This window comes from Lithobates pipiens, unplaced genomic scaffold, assembly GCF_037356315.1.
Source record: "Lithobates pipiens isolate NorthernLeopardFrog02 unplaced genomic scaffold, aLitPip1_a1.2 Scaffold_18, whole genome shotgun sequence".
Lineage (NCBI taxonomy): Eukaryota > Metazoa > Chordata > Amphibia > Anura > Ranidae > Lithobates > Lithobates pipiens.
Genome location: NW_027507758.1, coordinates 638191052 through 638206118, shown reverse-complemented (window position 1 = coordinate 638206118; position 15067 = coordinate 638191052). Strand labels below are relative to the sequence as shown.

Genomic DNA, 15067 nt, shown 5'->3' with positions numbered 1-15067 from the left:
GGCATGGCTACACTACAGCTGGCACAGTTTGGAGCATGGAGCACTTACACACCTTATCAACTTTTCATTGGTTTGTGGACTTTTTTTGAGAAAATTTAAGTAGATGCAACGAGGAAGCAGTGGACTTGCAGATAATACTACACTGAGCACAAAATATTGTACGATTACATGAATTTGCACCGATTTTTCTTTCATTCAATATAGCAAATATTATAAGATTAAAGAAGTAGGTGCAAAGTGGAAACAGTGGATATGAAGAGAACAGAAACATGAGTACAAAGCACTTTATGTTGTATATGAATTTTCACATGGTTCAGTTTACTTAATTTATTGATACACCATACACCATACGATCAATGAAGTAGGTGTAAGTGGAAGCAGTAGATCTGCAGAGAATATTATTTTGAGCACAGCAGACTTGCAGACTAGCAACAAGGATGGGAAGTGTTATCATAATGGGGAATTTTAACTATCCGGACATAGACAGGGCAGAGGGAATCACGCATTTGTCTAAGGCTTGCCAGTTTCTAAATGTCTTGCAGGACAATTTAATGGGTCAGATGGCAGACGCACCAACTAGAAATAAAGCGTTACTGGATCTACTGATTACCAACAATACAGACCTGATCATGGATGTGGAAATAAGGGGCAATTTAGGAAACAGCGATCACAGGTCAATTGGCTTCAGTATAAATCACACAAATAGGAAACATAAGGGGAATACAAAGACACTGAATTTCAAAAGAGCCAACTTCCCTAAACTACAAACCTTGCTAGAAGGCATAAATTGGGATAAAATCTTAGGAACAAAGAATGCGGAGGAGAGATGCATTTGCTTTAAGAGCATATTAAATAAGGGCATTAGCCAATGCATCCCATTGTGTAATACATTTAAAAGAGCAAACAAACATCCTGGATGGATTAACTCCAATGTAAAAATGCATATAAAAGCAAAGGAGAAGGCCTTCAAAAAATACAAGGTTGAGGGATCACCATCAGCATTCAGACTTTATAAAGAATGCAAGAAGAAATGTAAAGTGCAATATGGATGGCTAAGATAGAACACGAAAAAGACACATAATGGAGGAAAGCAAAACAAATCCTAAGAAATTCTTTAAGTATGTAAACAGTAAAAAATGGAGGACAGACCATATAAAGAATGAGGAAGGACATCTGCTTACAAAAGATGGGGAGATGGCGAAGGTATTTAATTTATTCTTCTCCTCAGTCTTCATGAGGGAATCGGGGGGCTTCAGTAACCAAAACTGCAGTGTTTATCCTCGTGACACATCACAGGAAGCACCTCCATGGTTAACAGAGGACAGAATTTAAATTAGACTTGGGAAACTTAATATTAATAAATCACCGGGACCAGATGGCTTGCACCAAAGGGTACTTAGGGAACTCAGTCAAGTAATTGCCAGACCATTGTTCCTAATTTTTACTGACAATTTACTGACTGGAATGGTACCAGTTGATTGAAGAAAAGCCAATGTAGCACCAATATTTAAAAAGGGTCCAAAATACATCCCTGGGAATTACAGACCACTTAGCCTAACATCAATAGTACGTAAACTCTTGGAAGGGATGATAAGGGACTATATATTAGTAATGAGAATGGTATCATTAGCAGTAATCAGCATGGATTCATGAAGAATCGTTCTTGCCAAAAAAAAACTATTTACCTTCTATGAGGAGGTGAGTTGCCATCTAGATAAAGGAAGGCCCATAGACATGGTGTATCTAGATTTTGCAAAAGTATTTGACACAGTTCCCCATAAACATTTCCTGTAAAAAATAAGGTCCATTGGCAGGGGTGGTGATAAATGGGGAGTATTCGGAATGGTCAGGGGTGGGTAGTGGGGTCCCCCAGGGTTCTGTGCTGGGACCAATCCTATTTAATTTGTTCATAAATTATCTGGAGGGTGAGGTAAACATTTCAATCTCTGTATTTGCGGATGATACTAAGCTAAGCAGGGCAATAACTTCTCTGCAGGATGTGGAAAACTTGCAAAACGATCTGAACATATTAATGGGGTGGGCAACTACATGGCAAATGAGTTTCAATGTAGAAAAATTAAAAAAAAATGCATATGGGTGGCAAAAATAGGAATGTAGTCTATAAACTGGGGGGTGAATCTCTGGGGGAATCTAGGATGGAAAAGGACCTGGGGTCCTAGTAGATGATAAGCTTAGAAATGACATGCAATGCCAAGCTGCTGCTAACAATACAAACAGAATATTGTCATGCATTAAAAAGGGGATTAATTCCGGAGATAAAACAATAATTCTCCCGCTCTACAAGACTCTGGTCCAGCCGCAGCTGGAGTATGCTGTCCAGTTCTGGGCACCAGTCCTCAGGAAGGATGTACTGGAAATGGAGCGAGTACAAAGAAGGGCAACCAAGCTAATAAAGGGTCTTGAGGATATTTTAGATATGAGGAAAGGTTGTGAGTAGTGATGGACGAACTTCCGACGGGACGTTTCGCGAACGCGGCCGATAGTTCGCGCACCTTAACGTTCGCGGCGGACCCCGTTGACTTCAATGGGAGGCAAACTTCGCAAACCTACAGGTCAAATTTGCAGCCACAAAATAATTAATAGCTGTGCAAACATAGTCCCACCACATGGCCAATGACATAACACATGTATGAGGTGAATCTGGGATTGACAACTACAAGCATTCTTTTTTTATATGGGAAATTGTTGTGACAATTCAGGACTGTGGAGCACATGAAGGCAATGGAGGAGAGGGAAGGTCAGGGACCAGGGTAGGCAAAGAAGAGGGTGCAGGAGATGATCACCAGCAGCGTGACATAGAGCAATGACACCTGCACCGTGATAGAGTCATCTGACAACAGCACCATGATAGAGAGCACTGACATCAGCAGCGTGACATAAAGCACTGACAGCAGCACCGTGATAGAGAGCACTGACATCAGCAGCGTGACATAAAGCACTAACACCAGCACCGTGATAGAGAGCACTGACATCAGCAGCGTGACATGAAGCACTCACACCAGCACCGTGATATACAGCACTGACAGCAGCACCATGATAGAGAGCACTGACATCAGCAGCGTGACATAAAGCACTGACACCAGCACGGTGATATACAGCACTGACAGCAGCACCGTGATAGAGAGCACTGACATCAGCAGCGTGACATACAGCAATGACACCTGCACCGTGATAGAGTGATCTGACAGCAGCACCGTGATAGAGAGCACTGACATCAGCAGCATGACATAAAGCACTCACACCAGCACCGTGATATACAGCACTCACAGCAGCACCGTGACAGAGAGCACTGACATCAGCACCGTGATATACAGCACTGACACCTGCACCGTAAGAAGCCCCAGGAGGAAGTCAGCATAGCACAGGGATGGTGGGAGCCCCTCATAATGAGCATAGCACAGGGATGGTGGGAGCCCCTCATAATAAGCAGCCCCAGGAGGATGTCAGCATAGCACAGGGATGGTGGGAGCCCCTCATAATAAGCAGCCCCAGGAGTAAGTCAGCACAGCACAGGGATGGTGGGAGCCCCTCATAATGAGCATAGCACAGGGATGGTGGGAGCACCTCAAAATATGCACAGCAGAGGTACAGCCCCAGGAGGAAGTCAGCACAGCACAGGGATGGTGGGAGCCCCTCATAATATGCACAGCAGAGGTACAGCCCCAGGAGGATGTCAGCACAGCACAGGGATGGTGGGAGCCCCTCATAATATGCACAGCAGAGGTACAGCCCCAGGAGGAAGTCAGCACAGCACAGAGATGGTGGGAACCCCTCATAATATGCACAGCAGAGGTATAGCCCCAGGAGGATGTCAGCACAGCACAGGGATGGTGGGAGCCCCTCATAATAAGCAGCCCCAGTAGAAATATGACACCGCTCAACCTCAAGAGGAGGGTACGGGCATATAGTACGGTGTGCTTTTTTTGGACAAGGAAGTGAGCCAAATGAAGAAAGAAGGTCTCTGTGCTCGTGCTCGATTAAAAAAAATGTTTATAGACATATACATGGTCTACTGGTCACATGTGTTGAATTCCTCCGAGATCCATGCCTCATTCATTTTTAGAAATGTGAGGTAGTTAACACTGTCGTGAGCTAGGCGAGTACGCTTATCGGTCACGATCCCCCCTGCTGCGCTGAACGTCCTTTCGGACAGGACACTGGATGAGGGGCAAGCCAACAGTTCGATTGCAAATTGGGCAAGCTCTGGCCAGAGGTCAAGCCTGCCCACCCAGTAGTCCAGGGGTTCATCACTCCTCAGAGCGTCCACATCGGCCGTTAACCCGATGTAGTCGGACACCTGACGGTCTAGGCGTTCCCTGATGCTGGATCCGGATGACACCTGTCGATGGGTCGGCTGAAAGAATGACCTCATATCCGAAGTCACCAACACATCTTCAAACCGGCCTCTTCTTGCAGGCGCTGTTGGATTGGTACCCGCAACTCCTTCTCTGGGAGTGGGAATTGCTCCTCTGCCAGCGCACGCAAAAGCAGAATGCAGCATTTCTCGAAGCAAGGACTGGAAGTGCTGCATTCTGACAGCCCTCTGTGACGGCGGTAACATTTCCGCCATTTTGTGTTTGTACCGGGGGTCTAAGTACGTTGCCACCCAGTACTGGTCCTTGACCCTTATGCTTTTTATACGGGGGTCCCTATTAAAACACTGGAGCATGAAGGCCTCCATTTGCACTAAAGTGGAAGCGGTGTGGTGGCCAGGCTCCTGCTCATCATCCAGGATAATGTTGTCCTCTTCATTCTCCTCTCCCCATCCACGCACAACAGGGATCCCAGAAAGGTTTAAAGCATGCTCTTCTTGCTCCTCCTCATCCGCCCCGGCACCATCCTCCTCTGACTCCTCTTCAGACTCCTGTTGATCACTTGTCTCAGATAGAGAATCCCCCCCTGGGAATTCATCCAGCATTGCGACTTCCTCATCTTCCCGCTCCTGCTCCTCCACAGCTTGATCAATGACACGACACAATGCATGCTCCATAAAGAAGGCATAAGGTACCATGTCACTGATGGTGCCTTGGCTGCGACTGACCAGTTTGGTGATCTCCTCAAATGGGCGCAGAAGTCTGCATGCGTTGCGCATGAGCAGCCACTGGCGCGGTTAAAAAAAACCCAGCTCCCCAGAACCGGTTCTGCCGCAGAGTTCATACAGGTAGACGTTAACTGCACGTTTCTGCTGAAGCAGCCTATCCAGCATATAGAAGATTGACATCCATCGCGTCGGGCAATCGCAAATAAGACGTCTGACCGGCAGATTGTGTCGCCGCTGAATGTCAGCAAGGTGAGCCATGGCCATGTAAGATCTTCTGAAATGGGCCGAGATTTTCCTTGCCTGCCGCAAGATGTCCTGGACCCCCGGGTATTTGACAACGAATCGCTGCACAACCAAGTTTAAGACGTGTGCCATGCATGGCACGTGCGTAATTTTGCCCTGTTTCAATGCGCTAAGCAGATTGGCACCGTTGTCACACACCACTTTACCAACTGTCAAATTGAGCAGTGTTAGCCACTGATCTGCCTGTGAACGCAAAGCTGAAAGGAGTGCCGGGCCAGTGTGGCTCTTGGCTTCCAGGCACAACAGACACAGCACGGCATGGCAACGTCTCACCTGGCATGTCGAATAGGTTCTGGGGAGCTTGTGCGGCGCAGCGGAAGAGACGCTAGCAGCGGAAAAGGAGGAGTCAGCCGAGGAGGAGAGGGAGGAGGATGGAGTAGGAGGAGGAGGAGAAAAAGAGCCAGGCCTGCATGCAATCCGTGGTGGTAAAACCAAATCTACACGGGTGCCACGGGTTACATGCTTGACGGCCGTCAGAAGGTTCACCCAGTGGGCAGTAAAAGTTATATACCTTCCCTGCCCGTGTTTGCTAGACCACGTGTCTGTGGTCAGATGTATCTTGGCACCGACACTGTGTGCCAGAGATACATTCACTTGCCGCTGAACATGGCCATATAGCTCTGGGATGCCCTTCTGTGAGAAATACTTCCTTCCTGGGACCTTCCATTGTGGTGTTCCAATGGCCACAAATTTGCAAAAAGGCCTCCGAGTCCACCAGTTTATATGGCAGTAGTTGGCGGGCTATGAGTTCTGTCAAGCCAGCCATCAACCGTTGGGCAAGAGAGTTATCCGGCGTCATCATTTTTTTACGCTCGAGCATTAGGCCCACGGAAGCCTGCCTTTTTGCAGAAAAATGTGAGCTTGGCGTGATGGAAGGTGGAGTGGAGGACAATTGTGAGGAGAGAGGAGAAGGAGAAGTAGAAGACGAGGCTGGACGGTGAGAGCCTGGAGTGTGGCTTTGTGTGTTCCGTTGCTCCCACTTGGCTCGGTGATGGCGGCTCATGTGCCTTCTTAAGGCGGTCGTCCCTAGGTGAGTGTTGGGCTTACCGCGACTAATGCGTTGACTGCAAAGATTGCAGATGGCAACGCTATTGTCAGCAGCGGACACGTTAAAAAAAGCCCACACCGCGGAGCCATGTGCCGGTGTCCTGGGAGTGCCAGATGTGACCGTACATGGTCGATGACTCGCTCCTGATACATTTGCAGTCTGCTTTGTCCCTCCTGTGCAATGTAAGTTATTCCTGCTTCTCCTCCCTATCTGCTGGTCCATATCTCCCTCTGAACTCCCCTCCTCTTCCTCTCTTGTGGGCACCCACGTGACATCAGTAGACACGTCATCATCAACGTCACCTTCCCCACCGCTATAAGTAGAGATCTCGGAGTAGGCAGCAACACCGGGGACCAACCTCCTCCTTGGGCTGATCTGGGTACTGTCGTCAGACTGCTGAGTAGCGATTGTTGCTGCCTCCTCTTTCTGATCCAATACCAAGAGTGGCTTCGCATCAGAAATGTCTTGATATGGATCGGAAAATAATTCCTGTGACTCAAGCGGAAGGTATGTGGTGGTGGTGGTGGTGTTGTTGGTGGTAGTGTCTTTGGGGGTGCACATAGCAGAGAGTGAAGAAGAGGGTGCAGATTGAGAGGATGAGGAGGGGACAGAAGAGTAAGGCTGAGCGAGCCACTCAACCAAGTCTGGTGCGTCCTTTAAAGTAATTGAACGCACCTTCTGCAACTTCCCACTTTGGCTCAAGCCTGTTGCTCCTGCCCTACCCCTACCACCCACCACAATAGGATTAAACTTTTTCGCGGAAAGGAGTTTAACAAGACTTGTGGCCACTCATTAAAATTAGAAGAAAAGAGGTTTAATCTTAAACTACCTGTACATAGAGGGTTCTTTACTGTAAGAGCAGCAAGGATGTGGAATTCCCTTCCACAGGCGGTGGTCTCAGCGGGGAGCATTGATAGTTTCAAGAAACTATTAGATAAGCACCTGAATAACCACAACATACAGGGATATACAATGTAATACTGACATGTAATCACACACATAAGTTGGACTTGATGTACTAGTGTCTTTTTTCAACCTCACCTACTATATAACTATGTAACACCTAGCACTTTATATATATGAATGTATACACATATTTTAGTGTATTTGTAATGATTTATGTGCACATACAATAGGACAGCGCTGTGACACATAATGCTCTTCTAGTTGATAAAGGGAATACTTACCTTTGTTACAGCAGCAGTCCGGTATAAGTTATTTCTGTAGGTATTTGAGTTGTTACACATAATGCAGGTTTTTTCAATTTATATTGGTGACATAACTGCCCAAATCTGGGGATCAGGAGCCATTTCCACCCTTTGCTCTCGGCTGGGGTTCTTTGTATTCATAGAACAGATGTTCTACATGACTAAACTTGACATCAATTTTACTGCAAAATCAAAGGTGCCAAAATGTCTCCCCTCGAGCAGTAATATATTTCTATCCCCCTTGGTGGGAGTGGAGATGACCCATCTATAAGGCTATACAGTACATAAACACAGCACAAGTGCCGTGTTCACACTACGAGATGTTTCCTGGGCTGCAGTTCCTCTGAGCTCCACAAGGTGGTGATCTCACTTCTGCCCAGACAGGAAGTCTCTATGGAAGACAGGAAGTGATGTCAGGTACACACAGGACGACGTTCCATAGGAAGCAGAGAGAAGACACAGCAGAGGAGGTAATCCGTAGATTAACCCCTTCAGGGGGATCAGTTGATCATTAATATATATTTCTTTCAAAGCTGGACATACATGGTTCAGTTTTATCGTTCAGCCAGCGGGCTGGGTGAAAAAACTGAATTGATTCCCCCATCAACACATTGGAGGGGGATGGGGGAATCCTCCCCGCTGCAATATTGTATTCTGACAATGGGGGGCGCTCCTCCGCTGTCAGAATACACAGATCAGTGATGAAGCTATTGGCTGCAGCCGCTGATCGAGTGACTTTTATTCGGCAGTGACCACACATTGATGGAAATGTGACCGATTCCTGCTGAACAAGCTGAATTTCCATGTCTCTATGGTCACCATAAGTGAAGACTCAACAAACCCCAGGTCACCATGGTGACTAGAAATGGCATCCTGGCACCTGGGCTCTTGTCTGCCCACTCTCACTGGTCTGAATAATGTTTCTGCCTGAAACTCGGACACATTATTCAGACAGGAATGTGGCTCGGAGCGCTGCCAGGTGGGAGGGTGAGGGGAGGAGGAGGAGGGAGATGATGGCACCCAACCTGTGAAGTCAGGGGTGGACTGGGAAGGACAGCGGCATGAGAGGACTCAACTCACTGAGCTTCCGCTGCCGATCTTTCTCCTTTTCAGTGGCCGCATTACTGTCACCATCAGCTCTTGCTTCCACCCACAGCTGCCTGTGTCCCTACAGAGCCCTCCGGCAGAACACAGAGGAAGGAGCGAGACTGAATCTCCAACATGGTGCCACCTCGGCACTGCCACAAAGATCCCCACAAGATGCTGAGAAACAGGACTACAATCCTGCTTGTTGTTTCCTTGGATTGATTTTCTATGTAGTGACCCCGACTTCATCACTTGGATGCTCTCGCCTATTGCTTGTCCTGACCTTTACCCTGATTCCTGGATCTCCTCCTCATCTCTCCTCCATATCCTCTTACACAGCTTTTCTCCACACCTGCAGTGACCCTGGGGGATGGAAACTTGGAACCTGCACTCAGCGAAATCCATCCCCACCATTAGGAGCTCTGGAGAACTTTGTCTGGTATTTACACTCCATTCCTCCGCACATCACCTGATCACATGAGAGCTTACTTTCACAGATTCCTGACAGATTTCTGTATGGTAAAGGTCAAAGTTCACGCTTCAGTTTAGGAGAGGTAGGACACACACAGGAACAATGATTTGGTTTACATGGGAGCTTCATACATCCCTCCATTCAGATTCAGCATGTCTGGCTTTTTTTTCTGGTGCTCTTAGTGGGTGGACCCTTGGCATCCTCACTAGCAAAGTGGAACTGTTGGTCCTACATTGTATGTAATGGTGCCAGAATGCCTACAACACTCTGCGTAGTGTGGGGGTCCTGTGTGGGTAAATTATACTTCAGCCTGAAGTATGGCTTTATTATAATGGAAACTTAAATGGTATAGTGAGGAGGATTCTGGGAATATCATTTGATTTTACTATTTGTTTTCAGATCTAGAGTTTTCCTCCTGTGAAGTCTGGAGATCATATGACATCACATTGCCTCCACCTCCCTCCCTGATAGAATAGAGAAATAGAAAGAAGATTCTAGAAGTCACCAGAGAGATGATGGAGGAGAGGTGAGGAGGATTCTGGGAATTCTGGGACATTATTCAGTAACAGACAAGGGATGTGTCTGGATGGTGACTGTATCATTGTGTGTGTCAGGTTCCTATAAGGTGTCAGGATGTCACTGTCTATTTCTCCATGGAGGAGTGGGAGTATTTAGAAGGACACAAGGATCTCTACAAGGACGTCATGATGGACAATCAGCCGCCCCTCACATCACCGGGTAAGAGGAGACTTTATTGTAAAGGAGAGAGCAGTACGGAGGCTCCACCTAGATCCCCCATCATCTGATAAACACATAGAAACAATGTATTCAGTCAGTGTGTGTGTTTCCTACAGATGGATCCAGTAATGGGAACCCACCAGAGAGATGTCCTCATCCTCTGTATTCCCGGGATTCCACACAGGAAGGTCACACCATCCCCCACCATCATCAGGTAGATGACTGACAATTATTGGTAGATCTGATTTATACACAGCATGTTTGTTACAATTACTATTTTATTTTATATTCAGAGTGGAAACCTCAAGGGTGATAATATTGATATTAAAGAAGAGTATAAAGAGGAGGATGAGCAGTATGGAGTGATGGAGGAGTTATCAGAAGGACACAAGGATATGATGGAGCCACCTAATACCAGGAACCCACCAGAGAGATGTCCCAGTCCTCTTTATTCCCGGGATTCCACACAGGAGGGTCACACCATCCCTCACTGTTACCAGGTTAGTAGGAGAGAGGTTATAAAACACAAACTCATGGAGACAATGTGTGGATTTCTTATTTGAGCTTATTTTTTACAGTTAATATTTTCTCTCATTCTCTTGGTTTAGGTTGAAGATCTGATAGTTATAAAAGTAGAGGTTGAAGAAGAAGAAGAGACGTATGTTAGGGATGATCAGCAGTCTATGGAGGAGGATGGAATAACGGGGACATTTATAGAAGAGGACACTCCTACAGAGATCGGCACAGGTGGGTCATTAACACTAAATACATTCCTCCACTCATACTGCTCACTGATTGGTCCAGAGTAGGGCAAGGACTGGGTGATATCAGCCTGTAATCCCCTGGTCACTTTCCTGAGCTGTGTTCCCCGTCCTGTATTCCTGTATTTCTCTCTGATAATCTTCCTTCTCTGTGCTGCCGACACAATTTATGTAGCTAGACTGGATTTATGGAGATTTGGGGGTTCAGCTGGCAGAAAAATTTCAATTTTCACCATAGACGTTACTAGACCTAGGCACCTTGGGTATGTTCTTTGGGTCTTCTGCCCTATACCCAGTCTAGCAAGATCTCTGATAGAACAATTCGCCTCTACAACTTTTCCTAATTAAACATTTAAAGCAGGCCACTCACTCCAAGAAGATCTCCACAGTCTCCCTGGCTTGTAGTGTAATGTAACGAGAGTTGAAATTGAAGTGCCACACCACTGCTAACAGGTCCTGATACTTTATTCCATTAAAAGTCAGGGGTACGATTCAAAAAGTGCCCAGAAGGTTTCAGGTGTCCTAGCGTCACCTTCATCACGGCTTGACTTGCAGCAGGTGCTAATAAGGTCTGTGCTTGTAATCCACAATAGAAAAATTAGAATTGTAAGTCCAGGTCACTTCTGGTTTGTTTACAATATTGCGATTGATGGACTGATGCAAGGAGTGCTTGGACCCTCAAATCACATTGGCTACTTTTTGTTTTGTACCCTGACTTTTAATGAGTAAAGTTGTATCTTGATCTCTTAGTAGTGGTGTGGAGCTTCAATTTAAATTCTCGTTACAATACTGTCACTCTTCTGGCTAAATTAACAGTCTAGGGATGTCCCTTTTTAGATGCTTTATTATAAGGTGACCTGGGATAGGGTGCAGGAAGGCTGGGCAATACTCCAGTAGTACAGTGTAGTAACATATGGACACTGTTACTTTCTCAAACCAATTAGTACAGTCCCTCCAACCGCAAGCTCTGGCACTGAAGCACAAGATAGTCGCAGCACACAGTCACTAGGATCCTACATACAGGTCTGTACTTACAAATGTCCCTGGATACTTGCATGCCTCCTTCCAATGTCAGCCAAGCATTTCTCCCCTAAATTCTCAAGACCAGATTCTCAATCAGTTCTAGCAAGGCTCACTAGAATAGGCCCCAGCTCCAGCATAACTGGGACCTCCATGACCACATGTTCAATTATAGCCCCTCAGGCTGGGAACTTCTCCTCTTGGACATGAACAGGGCTGCCTCAGGCCCCAGACTATTTATACACTCCCCAGCCCCCTACTAGGCACTCTCATCCCGGGATTGACTGAAATCACATATTCAGGCTGTCAATTTGCCTTGTTCAGCCCACTACATTCTAGAATCCTGCAGCCAGGGTAGCCTATACACTCCAAAGCAATCACATACTCCTTCACTGATTACAGGGGAGCCAAAAATAATTTACTGATCCTATCTTATCCAGTAACCTATCTAGGAGAGTGCTACAAACTATATAGTTTATATTACATAATCCTGACCCCTGCACTATATATTAGATGTTGTACATTACATATGCCTGACCTCTGCACCATATACTCTATGGTGTACATTACATCATTCTGATACTATATAGTCCTCTCTGTTGTATCTTATACAATATGTTGTACATTACATAGTCCTGACTTCTGCTCTCTCCCCTCCCCCCACTGCTATATATACACATAATATGTATTCTCTTTTGTTACACCCATTTTCTACCAGCTTGACATATTTATATCTGATGATGTGATTGGAGCACAGACTTTTACATGGTGATAATAATGTGATAACATCTTCAAACTTTGGAACCTTAAACAGAAAGTGATAATGAGGGAGGAGTCAATAACCCAATGATGGGGGTCTTCAGGATCAGTCCAATCTTCATCTTGGTTGTTCTCCCCCCATCATCACTCTCTGACCTCTGGTGGGGCTCAGCCCCGCTGTTATTCATGACTAAATCATGGACTAAATAAGGAAGTGCAGGACTTCTTGTGTTGGGAAGATGGCAATGAGTGATAGAGGGGGAGGGGACACTCGTCCTATAATCCCCTCTACACTGTCACTCCTATAAAAGACAGTTCTCGTTGTTTCCTCACTCTCTGACTAAGATCTATGAAGAAATAAATGATCTAGTAGGAGATTCAGAGGATTTACTAGTTACCTTGAGGGTGGGATTTTGAGATCCTCAGAAACAAAGCTGCCTGATGTGGGCGGAGTCCTGGTTTAGGGGAACCAATCTGCTCATGTCTAGTAATAATCTTTGTATTTCTATTTTAGTAGATGGACGGGAGATGAGGAAAACCTCAGAGGATTGTCTCACTTTGTCTCCAGACTGTAAAGTAGAAGATGAGGACATCACACAGTATAGTCCAGGAGAAAACCCGACCACCTCAAATGTCCATCCGGCACCACACAGTGTAGATGGACCATCGTATTCCTCTTATTCTGAGGAACCTCAGACTGTGAGGGACGGTTCCGTCCTTTCAACTGATAAGAGGTTTTCCTGTACTGAGTGTGGGAAGTGTTTCCATTATAAATCCCATCTTAATATGCATAAAAGATCCCACACAGGAGAGAAGCCGTATTCTTGTCCTGAGTGCAGGAAATGTTTTTCAAAGATGTCCCATCTTAATACTCATCAGAGATCTCACACAGGGGAGAAGCCGTATTCCTGTCCTGAGTGTGGGAAATGTTTTTCACAGAAGTCCAATCTTCACACACATCAGAGATCTCACACAGGGGAGAAGCCGTATTCCTGTCCTGAGTGCGGGAAATGTTTTTCACAGAAGTCCGATCTTTACACACATCAGAGATTTCACATGGGGGAGAAGCCGTATTCTTGTCCTGAGTGCGGGAAATGTTTTTCACAGAAATCTGATCTTTACAGACATCAGAGACTGCACACAGGGGAGAAGCTGTATACCTGTCCCGAGTGTGGGAAATGTTTTTCACAGAAGTCCAATCTTCACAGACATCAGAGATCTCACACGGGGGAGAAGCCGTATTCCTGTCCTGAGTGCGGGAAATGTTTTTCAGTGAAGTCCCATCTTGACACACATCAGAGAACTCACACGGGGAAGAATCTGTATGCTTGTTCTGAATGAATGAATGAATGAAATACTTGTATAGCGCACAATGCAAACTAAATCATCTCTAGGCGGGAAATGTTTTTCACAGAAGGACAGTCTTTCCACACAGAGCTCTCACATGGGAGAGAAGCCGTATTCCTGTGCTGAGTGCGGGAAATTTTCTTCAGATGAGTCCAGTCTATACGCACATCAGAGATCTCACACGGAGGAGAAGCCGTATTCCTGTCCTGAGTGAGGGAAATGTTCCTCCCTGAAGTCCTGTCTTCCTGTACATCAGGGATCCCACACAACCCTCGAGGTGTATTAGTGCCTTGAGTGTGGGAAATGTCTTCTATATGAATGTTGCTGGACATCACAGCTCTCATGTGGGGAAGAAGCACACCCTGATATACACCTCAGATATACTCCATGGCTGATCTTCATCATGTAAGAAACAGTTGATAAGGAGATCAGAGATCACCAAAGACATGGATGAAGTGTTGTACCGTGTTGGCCATTGATAGCAGGATATAAATAAAAATGGAGTAATTACCTTTCATTGGCTGAGTACATTTTGTGGTGTAATATTTCACAAACAGTTTGAAGTTTATTTAAAAACAAATAGTTGAACAAATGTGACCAGCATTCACCCAGCTGTGAAGAGCTTATGGCATATATTTTATTTTATACAGTGTTTTCCTTGGCTCCATCTAGTGGCCATAATTTAATATTGAACTATTTTAAATGATTGAGGTATTTCAGGAAAAATAACCCATTATGTCCGCTAGATGGAGCTGATGGTCATAGGAAATCACTATGTCGATGACCAGAATTTGTAACGGCTGGATGAATGATTGTCACATTCGTCCAATATATATTTTTTATAAATAGACTCCTTAGTCTTCTTCATCAGACATGGCTTTATACTAATACCTGACAACATACTCAGTTTGGAGCACGGAGCACTTTCACACATCAACTTTTCAGTGATTTGTGGAATTTTTTTGGGGACAAATAAGTTCACTGAAGTAGATGCAAACTGGAAGCAGTGAATCTGCAGGGAACTGCATCTTGACCACAAAGCACTTTATGTTGTATTTGAATTTGCACCTGGTTCAGTTTACTTAAATATTGAACAAACCCCATACGATCAATGAAGTAGGTGTAAAGTGAAAGCAGTAGTAGATCTGCAGAGAATAACATTTTGAGCATACATATATATATATATATATATATATTTCTTTATTTATTCGGTACACCCCTAACATTATATATATATATATATATATATATATATATATATAT

The 15067-nt window shown here is 45.3% G+C and overlaps 3 protein-coding genes across 3 annotated transcripts in view; 2 read left to right on the top strand and 1 right to left on the bottom strand.

Moving 5' to 3' along the window:
* Positions 1-13798, top strand: part of LOC143989993 (uncharacterized) — a 41554-nt gene extending 27756 nt beyond the window's left edge. The window contains exon 8 of the mRNA XM_077490233.1: positions 12975-13798. Coding sequence (XP_077346359.1) covers positions 12975-13798 — 824 coding nt within the window. The remainder of the gene's footprint in view (positions 1-12974) is intronic.
* The window catches only part of LOC143986898 (uncharacterized), a 1277526-nt gene that overhangs the window by 597751 nt on the left and 664708 nt on the right, over positions 1-15067 (bottom strand). The gene's annotated exons all lie outside the window — the stretch shown is intronic.
* Positions 8024-15067, top strand: part of LOC143989688 (uncharacterized) — a 162172-nt gene continuing 155128 nt past the window's right edge. Inside the window, exon 1 of the mRNA XM_077489957.1 lies at positions 8024-8091. The gene's annotated coding sequence lies outside the window, so the exon portion shown is untranslated. The remainder of the gene's footprint in view (positions 8092-15067) is intronic.